This window comes from Tachypleus tridentatus, chromosome 5 (assembly GCF_004210375.1).
Source record: "Tachypleus tridentatus isolate NWPU-2018 chromosome 5, ASM421037v1, whole genome shotgun sequence".
Classification (NCBI taxonomy): domain Eukaryota; kingdom Metazoa; phylum Arthropoda; class Merostomata; order Xiphosura; family Limulidae; genus Tachypleus; species Tachypleus tridentatus.
The window spans coordinates 12,966,451-12,982,359 of record NC_134829.1 but is presented as its reverse complement, the minus strand read 5'-3'; the positions used below and the strand labels follow the sequence as shown (position 1 = coordinate 12,982,359).

The following is a 15,909-nucleotide window of genomic DNA, read 5'->3' as shown; positions in this document are numbered from 1 at the left end:
TATTACATTTGCATGTTTGTTGTTCTGAAGAGTGTTAAAAACTATGAAATTCAGTGTAGAAATTAACATGAAATTTTTTGTTATAGAAGAAATTTGCAGAATTTGAGAATTTTCTCAAACCATTATACTTAAAATTAACATTTCTCGCTGAAAATTATGTTGTTATTGTTGGAATGCTAAAAGGACCCAAACAATATGCAAATGTTTGGACTTCTATTCACTCATACAATTTATGGTTAAATGCAAGAGGAATTTTTAGCATAGTCACAACATGGTCTCTCCTCTCATCAATTCTAGAGTCCTTTCATAGCATGTTCGTCAGTGAGCAGTCCAGATGGTAATTATGACCCACTAAGTCACCTACAGTACATCAGTCAGGATTAATCTAATGCTATATATTTTTTGCACACATGACATTTTATTGATTATTATTTAAATAATTAATAATTTATTTATCATTATTCTCATGTCATTTTTTCCCCCATCAAGTTCATAATGTAAATAAGAGATGATTACATTTTCAGCATAAAGAAGTCAAGAGTGATAATTACTGCTATAAACAGCAAGGCAATCGAACATAACCCCAGCATAGCATCAACATCTCATGTATATTTGCACAAACTATACAAAATAATCCAACTTAACTACTATCTTCTCAAAACAAATTGAAATTAATTAGTATATTAATACCAAGTTATGAATATTAATTTTAAAAAATCATATCCTGAGATCTTAAATTTGTAACAGTTATATGCATTTTTATTCAAGGAAAATTAAATGAAATTACTCAAAAAACCATTTTTTTTTACCCCTCCCCTCTCAAAAACAAAATTAATTTCCTATCAAACTATTTCAGATCATGTTGTAACACTTCTCTCTTGGAAACTTTTAAGATCTATCATTAAGCACTCTAATACAAATAGAAACAAAAAAATTAGATACCTCAAGTTCCTGAGCTCTTTGCACAGCTTCCAATTTTTCCTGAAGCACATTTTTCAAAGATTCCTGTGATAAGACTACTACTTATTCTTCAGAGAAATACAAATATTGTACAAACAATAAAACTACGAACATACTGCTAATATCCGATATGAAACTCAACACTCCATTTTAACATTATCAGTAAAACAACAGTCTATAGCAAAACTGTTCAATGTTTCTCTCCGTTCTACTACATACACTATCCCTCTTTTTGCACAACTGCTAAGAATTATCACACTGTTAAATTTTAAATATAAACAATATTTCTTTCTCTACATAAGCATCCTTTGTTGTGCATGCCACAAAGATTATAGTGTTGTGTTTTTTTATAGCAAAGTCACACCAGGCTATCAGCTGAGTCCACTGAAGTTCATAGTGAATTACATTTAAAACTTTAATTAAACTAATTTTTATACCACTGATTATAACATAAGATTGCAGCTAATAATTCATATTTTAATAGTATATACTTTTTTAAGTTCTTGAATTTTATGTGGCAGCATTAAATCAAAATAGTTCTTGAAGGGGATGGTGGATAAATCAGAGAAGGGTAGTCGACAGAAAAATTGTCACCTTTCTCACACCAGGGGAAATTCACCAAGACATTTAAAATAAATTACTCATTGCAAAGTTATAACTGCACAGGTAAAACAATGTTTATATACTTCAATCTTATTTCGTTACAGAGCCACAAACAAGAAAATCAGACCCATCTTGCCACACCCACTTGTCAGATTCTATTAATCATTCTCTCTTATACTTTATACTATATTTATTTAAGAAACAGAAAATCAAGATTTATCATCTATCAAATGAAGTATTATATAACATTGTTTTCTTTTAGTATAAGATTTGTTCCTATGGGAACATATTGGGACATTCTCTGCTCTTTGCACATTATTATGCTTTGATGAATCATTTAATTAAGTAAAATATTTAGTGCATTACTAACATTACAGTATGAAAAGTATGGTTAACTGTCATTGACAGTTGAAAGCAAGAAAAGAGAAAATTGGATAAATACTTGATGTTTTGCTTATTCTTTGTTATTATTATAAAAAGTAACTAAAATGTAAAAATACAGACCTTATGTTTGTTAAGATCATATTAGGTAAATAATAATAATATAATATTTTCATGAGGCACGCACGAGTAACTCTATAGCACAACTTTCATATTCCCTAAGTGATTTACAACTTACAAAGGCTCCAATAGTAATTAAACTTTATTGCTCTTAGAAATGTGTCAAAGTATAAATAAATATATACTGCTAAGAGTGTTTGTTTTTAATTTTGTGCAAATTTACATGAGGGCTATCTGTGCTAGCCGTCATCACCCACCACCAACTCTTGGGCAACTCTTTTACCCACAAATGGTGGGATTGACTGTCACATTATAATGCCTCCATGGTTAAAAGGGTGGGCATGCTTGGTGTGACAAGGATTCAAACCTGGGACCCTCAGATTACAAGTCAAACACCCTAACCACCTGGCCATGATAAGAGTTTAAAGCTACTTAGGATAAATGAATGTAGTTTCATATTGCAATTTGAAAGTCAATCTAGAAAGAGAAAAAGAACAACTTGGATTTTTTTTTTGGTGGTTACAAGATTGGTTACATTGAGCAACCCTGTATACAGTTAAAACACAGAAAGTAAGAGATAACGTTTTACTGAAAAACATCTCAAGTATATTTAGAAGGTTTAGAGAATAGACATAACATTGAGATTTTTGAAATGAAGAAAAGTATTTTTAATTTTAACATGAAAATTACTCCATGCATGGACTATTCAAAACAAATACTTGGATATATAGACGGACAAATCCGTTTTAATTTATTAAATATACTTCACTAAATACTTTGGTTTATTGTATGTGAAACGCCTAAGTTTAGAGAAAATCTGCCAAATTTTGTAAAGATATACATTCTATATTAAATGTTAGTCATATCAAAACTATAACAACTTTAAAGAAGTTCAAAATGGTCTTGTGGTAAGTCAATTTGACGAAGTCCATGTACAGAGAGTTAATGTTTGTTGAATGCTGTCCACTTCAACGTATCTTTTTGAACAAGCCTTGTGATGACTTTGTTGATGAACCAAAATGATGGACTTTCAAATGATGGGTTATTCTCAAAATTCTGCTTCATAGAGTTTAACTAAAAAATTCAAGGGGTACTACACTGCTGGCCAAAATTTTAAGACCAATGAACATAAAGAAACACATATGCATTTTGCATTGTTATTTGAGTAAAACTTCGGAAGATGAAAATAAAAAAAGGAAAAATAAAAATAAAAAGCTTTTTTAGCATTTAATAGGGAAAATGTGAACACTATGAAATTAGCCTAAATACTAGCTGGTCAAAAGATTAAGACCATACCAAAAAGAAGTCCTAAACAGGGTAGAAAATGTCCAACAAGATGTCTCAGTAGTGAGTTGCACGGCTGTCATTGCAAATAACTGCAAACATTCACTTTGGCATGGTCGACATAAGCATTTGCAGAAGGCTGGCTGGAATATTATCCCAAGTGGTGAAGATGGCTTCACGAAGATCATGCACTGTTTGGAATTGTTGTCAATTTCTATAGACTTCCTTTGCCATCCATCCCCAAATATTTTCAATGGGGTTCAGTTTGGGCCAACACACTGGATGGTCGAAAAGAATCCCGTTATTCGCCATGAAAAAGTCCTTTGTCCTGCAGGCATTGTGGATTGCAGCGTTGTCCTGCTGAAAGATTCAATCATTTCCACATAAGTGATGGCCTCCAGTCAATAAGGATGCTCTCTCTCACGTGCTAATGTAGCCAGCTGCTGTTTGATGCCCCTGTATAACCTGAAGCTGCAATTTTTCCATGGAATTAGAAAGCACCCCAGATCATGATGGAACCTCCTCCACTGTGTCGTGTAGAAAATGTCTCTGGTGGGATATCCTTATTGTGCCAGTAATGTTGAAAGCCATCTAGACCATCCAAATTAAATTTTTTCTCATCAGATAACAAAACCTTCCACTTTTCTACATCCCATGTTTGGTGCTTCTCTGCAAAGTTTAACAGAGCTGTTTCGTGGTGTGGAAGGAGGCGTGGCCTTTGAAAACGTTTACGATTTTTGAAGCCTTTCTCTCGTAGATGCCGTCTTATTGTTCTTGAGCTGCATTCTGCGTCCGTAAGGGCCTTAATCTGGTTCGACGATCGGATGGTGTCTTGCCGGACAACCCGTCGAATTCTTATGTTCAACACGGGCGAAATTTTCTTGGGCCAACCACTTGAAATTCTCGTTCAGTATCCATCAGGGTCTTTTAAGACATTTGCAACAGCAGTTTTACTACGCCCAATCTCACCAGCAATGGCACGTTGAGAGAGACCTTGTCTTTGCAGCTCGACAGTTCTGCCACGTTCAAACTCTGACAACCTTTTAGCCTTTGCCATGCTTTTACCCAATGTAACACAGGAGACGTCAGTGGGAGATGTTGACAATGCTAATGCTTGAACACAAATGACTAAATTTCATTGCGTGTTTACCGATTAACGCTTCGTTTCAGTATGGTCTTAAACTTTTGACCAGCTAATATTTAGGCTAATTTCATAGTGTTTACATTTTCCCTATTAAATGCTAAAAAGTTTATTTTTATTTTGCCCTTTCTTATTTTTATCTTTTAAAGCTCTACTCAAATAAGTGGTTGAGTGTAACAGTGCAAAATGCATATTGTTTCTTTATGTTCATTGGCCTTAAGATTTTGGCCAGCAGTGTATCAACTGGATAAGTTTTGCTGACCCTTAAGAATTAATTTTAAAAGAAAGATTTCACAAATGTCATGGACTTCACAAATTACTTTGCAAGTTGCATTAGAAATATACTAACTTGTTTAAGCAATACCCAAAACTTAAAGTGTGCTGACAATTTCCTATAAACTAAAAATCTTAAAATATGATGTGCTAAATTGAACTATCTTGTATTGATGAATATTTGCATGCAATAGTAATACTTTAATTCTGTTGAACCATTAACATAGAAACTTTTTGTTCCTCAGATTTTTCTCAGTAGTTCTAATTACTAAAGATAATGTATGCAATCAAAAAACATTCAACATGAAACTGTCAAATACAAAATTAGTTTCATTTCTTTTGTCTAAAGATTATCATTTACTTTTCCCAATTAAAAATCTCACCTTGGCAGTGCTTTCATATTTGTCCTTTTCATCCTGATACTTTGCTAGCTCCTCTGATATCTTGTCTTCAGATATACTCTTTGAAAAGAAGATGTTTTAAGTCCTCTAATATAGCCAATTAATATGAGAATATTTTCTTAAAATCAAAATAATAAGTGCTGAGATGAAGTCCTTTCTTAAATTCCTCTCATTTTAAAATTTACACCTATTTAATGGATGTCTCCAGCATTCTTTGGAGCATTATAACATGTAGTCAGACAATCACAGGCAGTTTTCTCTGGAAGATTATTATACATAGACAATCATAAGTCATTTTTTTAGAAGATTACCTCATGTAGGCAGCTCATCCCAAGTTCTCTAGAGGATTATCATTTGTAGTCAGACAACACTGAATGAATATATATAGCATAATGCATACAGTTACAGTCTAGCACTAACACAACACCTGTTTAAGATAGATTATTGATCAAGCAAATGCAGCTTTTTTTTAAATTTTATTTTACAAACAGAAAACAGTGTACTTCTTGCATTGGATTCTATCCTGCAGTATAAGGTGACAAAAATATTAAACTGTGTATGTGCATAGTACACCATAGCACACTTACTGCACATTAGAAGGAACAAATGCAACCTTTTCAATGTGTACGCATGTGGTTTACTGTTCTTGGTGTTAAGCTGTTTGGTACCAGATGGTTTTGTTGCAAAACTGCAACTTGCCTATGTAACAGGCAAACTAACCAAACATTTTTATGTTACATGAATTCCTTTACTTAAATAAACTCAACTACCTTTGATCAGTGCATGACATTGCCACGAGAAAGCTTTTACACTCATGTCTAACTTGTTGTCATTCACTGGTACAATGTTTGTGGTGATTGGCTGAAATGATGGTTTAACACAGTGCATTTGGTACACAGGTACACAGAAAGGTCAAGTAAGTTTCATTGAACTTTGGAATAACTGGAACCTAAACCTCACATCCATGTGTCATGATCTATATATAATATAAGATATCCAACCAATCTCCAACAATGATACCTGTTTCTAAGTGAAAGGGAACAAATTCAGCTGCCCACTTTTCAGAGGTGAACCTTAAACCTTATTCTTCTATCTTTGACAACTGATATCCTGAAGATGAAAGGTGGAAGACTTTCAGAAAGTCTTCCTTTACACTTGTGTCTCCAAAACAGGCAGTTGCCATCCATTCTACAAAGTTTCATCATGAACACTCTGCCTAAACAATCTATTAAAGAAAAGATGAACTGGTTGCAACAAACCTACGGAAATGGAAAATATGACTTAAATGTGAAACTCTGACAACTATAAAATGGACTGACAAAAAGAGACATTTGTGTTGTAGCCACTTTCCATTCTAGTAGTGAAAAAACTGTAACAAAAAGACAGAAGGATACCAAAATTACAAAATCTCAGTTAATTGTGGAGTACAAAAAGTTTATTGGAGGTGGGAGTAGACTTAAATGACCAACACAAACTACTATTTTACTATATGAAAAATTTGGCAGACATTACCCAACATTAGTGAAGTGAAATCAAAGAAAGAGATGCAAACTTGGCCTTAAAATCAGTAAAGTACAGATAAAACTTAAACTCTAAGAAATTTCACTGCATAAAGCACTTGAAAAATATCATATAAGTGCTGTTTTTCAAAGAAGTTCAACTTTTACTTAGTTCATAACCAACTACTAAAATTACCACAGTCAATTTATTTTCTGTTATAATGCCATAGAATTTGTCAAAATAAATTTGTTACAAGAGTTCTTAAAGTACCCCTTTGTAAATGTTTGAATTTCTGCCATTTTACTTTTACAGTTTCTATAAAAACTAACAAATATCTTAGACAGTAACATTTCTCAATTTGTGAATACTTTTAATTTGAAAATATTTTCTGAACTTACTATATTATTTCTAGTTTTATTTATTTTTTTAACCAAGGTATTTTTGCACAAGCTTTCTTTAGTTTACTGGCTGCCATTACTGTACATACACTTTAGTATGTACAATACTGATGCTTCTTTCCCTGTATCCAGAGCAGTTTAGAATTTTATGTATGCCATCATAAGTAGACTTTTGGTGTTTTCTAAAAGGTTTGTATTAGTATTATTATTTTATTTTGTGTGTGTGTGTGTGTGTGTGTGTGTATTTTCATTCAATAACAGTCTCATATGCACAACTCTTGAAGTTTTCTGAAAGTGTTTACTATACAAGTTTTATATAATACATTTTGTGTGTGTGTTTTCACTGATTCATAGTTTTGTATGTACAGTAGTGTGTTCCTGTAGCCTGTACTAATTTACATTATGTCATACAGTTTATATATGTAAAAACGGCTCGTTTGGGTTGAGAAAATATTTTCTGTAGAGGAGCGAACAACGTTTGCGACCCTCTTCGGTCATCGTCAGGTTCACAAAGAAAGAAAGAGGTAACAGACCGGAAGCTGATCACATGTTTGAAAGGGGTTATGTAACTGAGGTGTCGGAATGTAGAGGGTGGTGTTAGATGTTTGAATATATAAATTTTATATTATTTATTATATTAGTTTTAATATAGGTATAAAAGGTGTTCCTTTGTATTGGTTTATTTTGGGTTTAAGTTGTTGTATAAGTAAGGCTTCTTTAATTTTGTGTTTGTTTATGTTTGTTTCTTTATTTAGTATTTGAGTGTTTATGGTTATGTTGTGTTGTGTTTATTTGACTTGCAGTGTTTGAAAAAGCGTGAAGGTGACTTTTTATGGTTCTTTGAATCTGGTTTCCATTTTCCTACTTGTTTCTCCAATATAGAAGTCGTGGCAGTTATCACATTGTATTTTATAAATAATGTTGGTGCGGTGTTTGTCGGCATAGTTTCTACATAGTATAGACCTCAGTTTTGTGCCTGGTTTCTGAATAAATTTGGTATTAACTGGAATGTCAATAAGTTTTCTCCACAAACTGTAGAAAACATTATACGCACGCACCCAGACAGAAAGCAAAAATCAACCAACAAAAGTAAATATACCCCACAATTAAAAAAAATATAAAAAAATCACGAAACCATATACTGCTCCATACCACATATTCCCGACATCAGCATAAAATAACCAACATTTGGCAAAAACTAGTAACAAAATATGACATTCCAGTTAATACCAAATTTATTCAAAAACCAGGCACAAAATTGAGGTCTATATAATGTAAAAACTACACTGACAAACATCACACCAACATTATTTATAAAATACAATGTGATAACTACCACAACTTCCATATTTGGAGAAACAAATGGAAAACGTGTGAAGGTGACTTTTTTGTGTTCTTTGTATCTGGTTTCCATTTTTCTAACACTGCAAATCAAATAAACACAATATAACCATAGAAAACACTCAAAATCTAAATAAAGAAACAAAACATAAACAAATGCAAAATTAAAGAACCCTCACTTATACAACAACTTAAATCCAAAATAAACCAATACAAAGGAACACCTTCATACCTATATTGAAAATAATATAAATATAAAATTATATATTCAAACATCTAACACTGCCCTCTATATTCCAACACTCAGTTACACAACCCCTTTCAAACATGTGGTCAGCTTCTGGTCAGTTACTCTTCTTTCTTTTTTTGTGAACCTGACGATGATCTAAGAAAGTCGAAACGTTGTTCGCTCCTCTACGCAAAATATTTTCTCAACCCAAATGAGCCGTTTTTACATATATATTTTTCTCTACAAGTGGGTTTTCTCGACATCACTGATTATTATTTCATGCAGTTTATGTACATTGTTCTTTTTCTTATAAATTTCACCGATTTTCCAAGATATTTCATACTCCTGAAATTTCATGAATAAACCTTTCTTGAACTGTCAAGTTTCCAAGTTTGTAATTTTAAACTATTTGCTTTTATTTTACCTCAATGTTATGATAAAAAGCTCAAGAGGCCTATGTACTCACCTACAATAAAACTGGTGTACAAAGAACAAATGTCGTACTCTTCTTAGTTTTAGTACCAGTGTAACAGTATTTTGTAAAATACAATGATATTTTGGTTATCATATGTTGTGTGTGTACATGCTATTACTAGTTATTCATAAATTATTAAACTTCAATTATTTTTCTTAAGATATGGAACAATAAATGTAAAGAAAACTATCTTTAGTACTGATGATGTCAGTTTTGTTTGCAGTTGTTCATTATACTTGCTAACCCTTGCTGTAAGCCTAATTAAATCTTATACACAGAGGAGAGAAGGGGAACAAATTAATATTTGAAGATTTTACACACGCATTTTGAAGTACAAAAATCTGCTAGATTAATATCCTAAAAACTATTGTAATTTAGCTAGCTAATAAAGCGAAATGCGAGTTTAAAAACATTTCACTGATGCTTTATTATGACCGCGCTTCAAATTTTCCAAATGGGTAATGGATTTTGGATTGTCCATAACTTAGAAAAGCTGACAGGATTATGTAGTTCAAAGCAAACACTTTATATTGGTTATAAGCATGTATATAAATAAATACACATCACTTCTAAATTCTGAACCTTAAATACAGGATAGAGGTGTGGCTTCTGTCAGAAATTGGAAAATGTATTTGTGGCTGGAAACTGACCCTGTAGAATTTAAAGAAGGTGTGTAAAGAGAACAATAAATATAATGTATATAACAATACATGTACAAGTCTAATATTATTAAATTTACAAAAACTGAAACTTTTAAGACTGTGAATGCTTATGCATCATGTGACAAGAAGGTTAAACTTTAAAACTTTTTAAAAAGATTTCTTTGGAAATAAAGCAATTAAAACCTTAGATGATATAAATGTTTTAATTATAATGCACATTATAATGCTAATTTTCTTGACATACATTAAAAGTTGTTTAGTTAAATTTTGAATGTAACTTAGTAAAACCTTGTGACTGCACAGAAAATGGTGCCTGTAACCTTATAGATAGTGGATGATCCAATAAATCCATGGTTGCACCTTGAACACGAGCCAAAATACCATTAAGTATTCAATAAATATTGTTTTTCTTTAAATGTAAGGTCCTTTTAACCTAAATTCTGTTTTAAAAAGACTAATTTAAACTGTACTTGTAGATATATCTCTAACAATTTTTCTTAGGTACTGTTTCATACATGATTAAGTAGGGTATACCCAATGCACCAGTTTTCTTCGGAACATTCCAGAAAGTGGAATACATACAAGTTTATACAAATTATTAATCCAACAATACTCAGAAAAGCCAACCAGCACATTTTTTTAAAAATAAATAAATAGTTAAAGTGGTATAATAATAAAACATATGCATAAAAAATCAGATCAAAGGAATCGCAGTGTGGGGTTTAATAGGGGTTTCCTAAGGTTTGCTCATACAGTAGTCAAGTTATACCACTTACTTTTAGCGTAGGCATCTACAATCAATCATTTGCAAAGATTTTTGACCCTGTTTTTGAATGAATTTGTATGGAATTAATAGCTTTAAAGACAGTTTGATGATTATGTTTATTGTGCTGGTTTTTATATCATGTCATTATTTACAAATGATATCTAGATAAAACCATTGATCTTTGTTCTAAACATTTGTTTCCTGAAGTATGAAATCATACAGGGTATAACTAAATTTTTAAAACATTTTGCGATAAAACAAATCTCATTTTACGTTCGATAGTAAAACAAACTGACAGACTAGCTATGGGCTATAGAATCTGATATATCCACCACCATCATTGAAACTTACCTTGCTAAAATCCTGCAGTTGACTTTCCAGTGTTTCTATTCGACTAAGAAGTCGATCTTCATCAATCAAAACCTGCAGGAAATGACTGTTTTAATGTCAGTTAATAACAGATGTGATATCATGAGTCACCATCCCAAAATAATAGTCACTTGAATGCATCATCTACACTAAATATTCAAAACATTTAATACATTCATTACCAAGTTACCTACGTAGTAAGTAGATTACTGAGATATAACCCTGGTATGAAGATGATCAACAAACTAAACCAGCATATCAGGTAGTAAATAGACTATGAAGGTATCTCCCTGGTACTGAAGATATTCACAATTGTTAAAAACGTGTTTCTATTCCAGCCTTTAATACTTTTAACCCTTTTGTGTAGGGCTCATGAAACTTGCGGAAATGGAACTGAAAATTTCAATTGTACAACAATACCCGTGATATCAGAGATTTCTTAACATATCCTCTCAAAACCTAGCAAGATTCTGTTAAAGTTCATAAGTATTTGGTACAAAAAGAATAATGTTATTATAACTAAGTGTTTTTACTGAAAATGTGTTGTGTTGTTTTGTTTTATAGTTACTTGCACTCAAAACTAACAAATGAAGCAAAAGGTGATGTTTTACTTTAAGTATAAAATTGTTTCTCATAGTTTTACAGTTTTCATATTTGATTTCCATAATTTCTAAAATCTCCTAAAAGGATAGCAAATGTTTGTTAAATTAAATGTTTATACTTCATTTTCTCTACCACACCACTAATGCTAGCTATTACCATCAAAATACAATGCAACGAAATAATTACAGTTAGGAAATATAAAAAAATCATACCTCCTAATTTTTTTGAAGAATATCTTTAAAGATTTTCTTTCTATTAAATTTGTAATTTCAAGTCTTTTCCTTTTCATATATAGTTCATTATTAATCTTTTATTTTCATTTCTTGTCCTTTACAACTAATTATTCATCATGACACAAGTCAACGGTACCCAGGGATATTACAGTTTCTTTGGGGATTTGCGCAACCCTCTTGACAAAATTTACATTCAGCATGTAATATCATAAGCCTTGAGAATGGATGCAAAGTATGATGTATATTCAAAAAATGTTTAAACCCATTAATTATATATTAAAAAACATAATATATATCACTAACTTAACAGTAAAACCAAGTACAATTTAAACTGTGTGTAACTACTTATTTAGAGAAGAAACAACCATAAGTGTCATATTTGATCAAAAAGCCAACAATACAACAGTAAGTTACATGTTTTTCAAGACAAACTGTCACATTACAGAATAAAATGAGCTCTTTGTAATGACTATACACATGTATGAAACATCTACATGTAGCCTATGAAGCTCAAACAAATTTGTTAAATGTGGGCATGGAACTTGTCAAGGGATGAAACATTTAAACACTTGTTTTAACTGTATTCATTAAAAGAACTTTGAAAAATGAGCAAATACAAAGGTTATATAAGCATTTTATTGTACATCTACTCAACTATCATTATATTATTAAAGAAATAGAGAGCTAAAGTAGAGAATTTTCATAGCTTGTTGACCACATGATTACAATACATCTGAAGTTTTAAGTAGTATCTTAAGAGGTTTGTTTTGAAATAAAGAACTTAAAATTAATAGAATATAAAACATTGAATCAAACAATACATTATAATATTACTTTAATTCAGATGCATTGAATAAAATTAAAGGCATTCAACTAATTTTTTAAATGTAACACTGACTTGTGCAGAAAAGTGCTTAAAGTGGCATCTGTTGTGAAAGGGTTAAAAGTTTACTTTGTATTACAATTTTTAATTTTAACCAGTTCCAAATGTGGTCTTGATAGTACCTTCCAACCATTGTCTGATGCCTCCTGTGAGCTAGTAACTACTCTTTGTAGTGTACATAGCTTAGTTTCCAGGATTTGTTCTCGATGAATGGCCTCCTGCAGAAAAAACAACAACACAAAATTGTCTACTTTTCTATGTCAAGTATGATGAGGATCTCATAATAAAAATGTGTACAGACAACTAACATAAACTTAATGATTATGTTCAACAAGTGTTAAAAATTTCAACTACTTATTAACAGTTGCAGATTTTAAAAATTCAGAAATATAAAAAAAATTCTTAAACATGACAAGTTCATATACAGCATGTGCATCTGTTAACCATGGTTTCAGATAAATCAAGTGGATAGAAGTTAAGACATTTCAAATTCAGAAATTTAGAGATTATTTTATATTCAGATTATTACTTTAAATTCTTCAGATATACTAGTTTGAAATATTATCAACTTAAAATTAGATTACAATGGGCCTACTAACATACTGAAATAACAAAACAAAGCACTATTTGTTTGTTTCTTATCAGCCAAACAAATAAATAACCAACAAATGCTTACTCAACAGAAAAGAAAATGTTTGTTCCACATAAGAAAATTCTGTGAAACTTTTTCAATGTGAGATGTAGCACTTACCTGAAGGTACTGAGATAACTGATAGAGATCCTGCATGGAAATTGTGGTGCCTGGGGTGGTTGGAACAACAGCAGTTGTTGGGCTACAGACACAGAAAGCCCAAACTCAAGAATCAGGTTTGGTACCACATCCAAGTACCAATAAATATAAACATTATGTTATACTTGTAGACCAATATTAACCATAAAGTAATTTAACTATATATAATGTCTGGATGAATCATTTTTATTTCATTGCATTTAAGAACATTACTGAATGAAAATGTTGGGAATTTGTGGCGAGATTCTTTCAAATTATGTAGTTTATTTAAAATAACAACATTTTATGTGATATTTGTACGATTTTTCAGTTTTGGAAATTCATATCAGTTTGTGAAATTTTTAAAAATACAACTAAAAATGCTTAATGTTGTTTTATATTTCAAATACTTACAAGTAGTGTCTTGAAAAGTTTTCACAAAAATATTTTATTTTATAAAACTATAAATCTTGTTTGATTTGAAATATACTGTGTACAGTTCTACTGATGCAAAATGAAAATAGATTTATTTAAACAAACCAAACTTGTAAGGAAGACAATGTTATTAACTGTCAATCACAATGTTTAATTTAACAAGTTTTAAATCTGGTTTATATTCATTTATGCATATATAAATTTCTTTTCAGCAATCTTCTCTGTCCATTCAAGCAGTTACTTAGTTCAGTAAAGCCTAATGTAGTTATGGTCTAAACAGCTAGTCAGTGAAACAAAACTTGGTACGAAAATGTGAAAAATGATCTAAGTCAAACAATTTGCAACCTAATTTTGTTCCACAAACAGTTTTTTTTTTTTTTACTATCATACTGCTAGATCACAGTATGATATATAGGCATGTTTTCTATCTGCTTTAATAATATAGGAACTATTAAATTTTTTTTACTTAGTTTGTATGCTGTTTTAGCCTAAACAAGTGGTTAGGAAATCACTAATGTACTCTCTTTCAAATTCCTTCATCTTCTATAGTAGACAGTGTCTATTCTGCATTACAGTATATTGCAGAAACATATAACAACAACCATATTGCAAGAAGCAACAGTAATATCCTTTGTTGGCAGACTTGGCACTGTTTATATGTTATAGTGGACCAATGCTGTTAGAGAACAAAAGGTTGCAAGATAATGTTGTTGAACAGACAAAGAATCAAGTTCACATGTTGAATTAATGTGTACTTTCTTAGTTCAGTTCTGTATGGAGTTATTTGGGTAAAAATAGTTTAATATCATTGATATTTAGTTTCTCAAAAGTCTAAACCCAAGAGAAAGAAAGCTTTGGTAGTGATCATAATCTTGCAAAAGGAACTGTCTTTTTGTAGGCATAAGTACGTATGCCATTTTTTAATTTTGTCTGTATCGGAAATATTGTTCATTTTTTTAAAACATTTCCAGTTTCATTATTTCACACACACACAAAGAAAACTCAGTCAAGTTATCAAACAGATTATTCTCCTTATTTCTTAAATGAATCTGCTGTTATTAGTGGGTCTAAGTGCTTAATACTTGTCAAGAAATTCGTTTTCACATGAAAATACTTCAACAACTCACAGTAAAAACTGATAAAGTAAAATTTTTTGAGAGTTTAAAATAATATGTACTATAAGTATAATGCATGCTATTTGTATACACATTTTCCTTTAGAAGTATATAAACATGCCAAGATTTTATCACTTTTTCTAATATCTGTGCAATTCTCTGCTAAACTGGAAGTCAACTGGTTTATACACAGTTAAAATGAACAGATGAAGTTCTTTCATTATGTATTTAGATTGCTAGCCTATGATTTTAAAAGCTAATATACAAGTTATTACGTCACATCATGATAACTGATACTGATAAAATTGGCTAAAAATCAAACTACACTTAAATTCAAGTAACACTGTTCAAACTAGAACTATTTTGAAGTTAAAGTTATATGCACCACATTATTTTCAGAAATTCATGAAATTGTCTTTGTTCAGAGCATACCGAATAAAAACAATTTTTCTGTATAAAATCAAATAGATATATTTTTAAAACTGGATAAAGTCCAACGCTGAAGTATTAAAAAAAATGTTTGGAAAAATAACTACAAATTTATTTCAACATTGTAATTCAATAACATGCAATTTTACCTACAGGGCAAGGTGCACACAGTCAAGGCCACTGAGTTCAAATATAACATCTTAAAAATACAAACTCGTAAGAAGAAAATTGCAGTTGGAATAACAAAAAGTGCACTAAACTGAAATGAAACATCTAATTAAATATATACCTGGCCTTGGCTTCCTTTCCATCAGGTAAGAAGAGCTTTAAAGTTACAACAATACATCCATGGGTAACTAAACAGGAACATAAAAAGAAATTAAATCTGATAAAGTTTTTGGATTATAAATAATTTTTGTTTAAGCTAAAAAATTTCTGTTACAGAATAACAAACTATAAAATAAAAATATTTATTTTATTTGTACAAAAGTACACATGTAACATACAGAAAACTATATAATCTATTAAGTAAAATATAA

General features: G+C 30.8%; 1 protein-coding gene across 6 annotated transcripts in view; it reads right to left on the bottom strand.

The window, feature by feature from the left end:
* The window catches only part of LOC143250548 (uncharacterized), an 88,849-nt gene that overhangs the window by 52,927 nt on the left and 20,013 nt on the right, over positions 1-15,909 (bottom strand). For 5 of the 6 annotated variants that reach the window (XM_076501268.1, XM_076501270.1, XM_076501272.1 and 2 more), the window contains exons 4-9: positions 15,660-15,726; positions 13,374-13,455; positions 12,745-12,840; positions 10,886-10,957; positions 5,146-5,223; positions 943-1,005 (exon numbers count right to left, since the gene is read on the bottom strand). In XM_076501268.1, coding sequence (XP_076357383.1) covers positions 943-1,005; positions 5,146-5,223; positions 10,886-10,957; positions 12,745-12,840; positions 13,374-13,455; positions 15,660-15,726 — 458 coding nt within the window. The remainder of the gene's footprint in view (positions 1-942; positions 1,006-5,145; positions 5,224-10,885; positions 10,958-12,744; positions 12,841-13,373; positions 13,456-15,659; positions 15,727-15,909) is intronic. The other variant, XM_076501271.1, reaches the window with a different exon arrangement.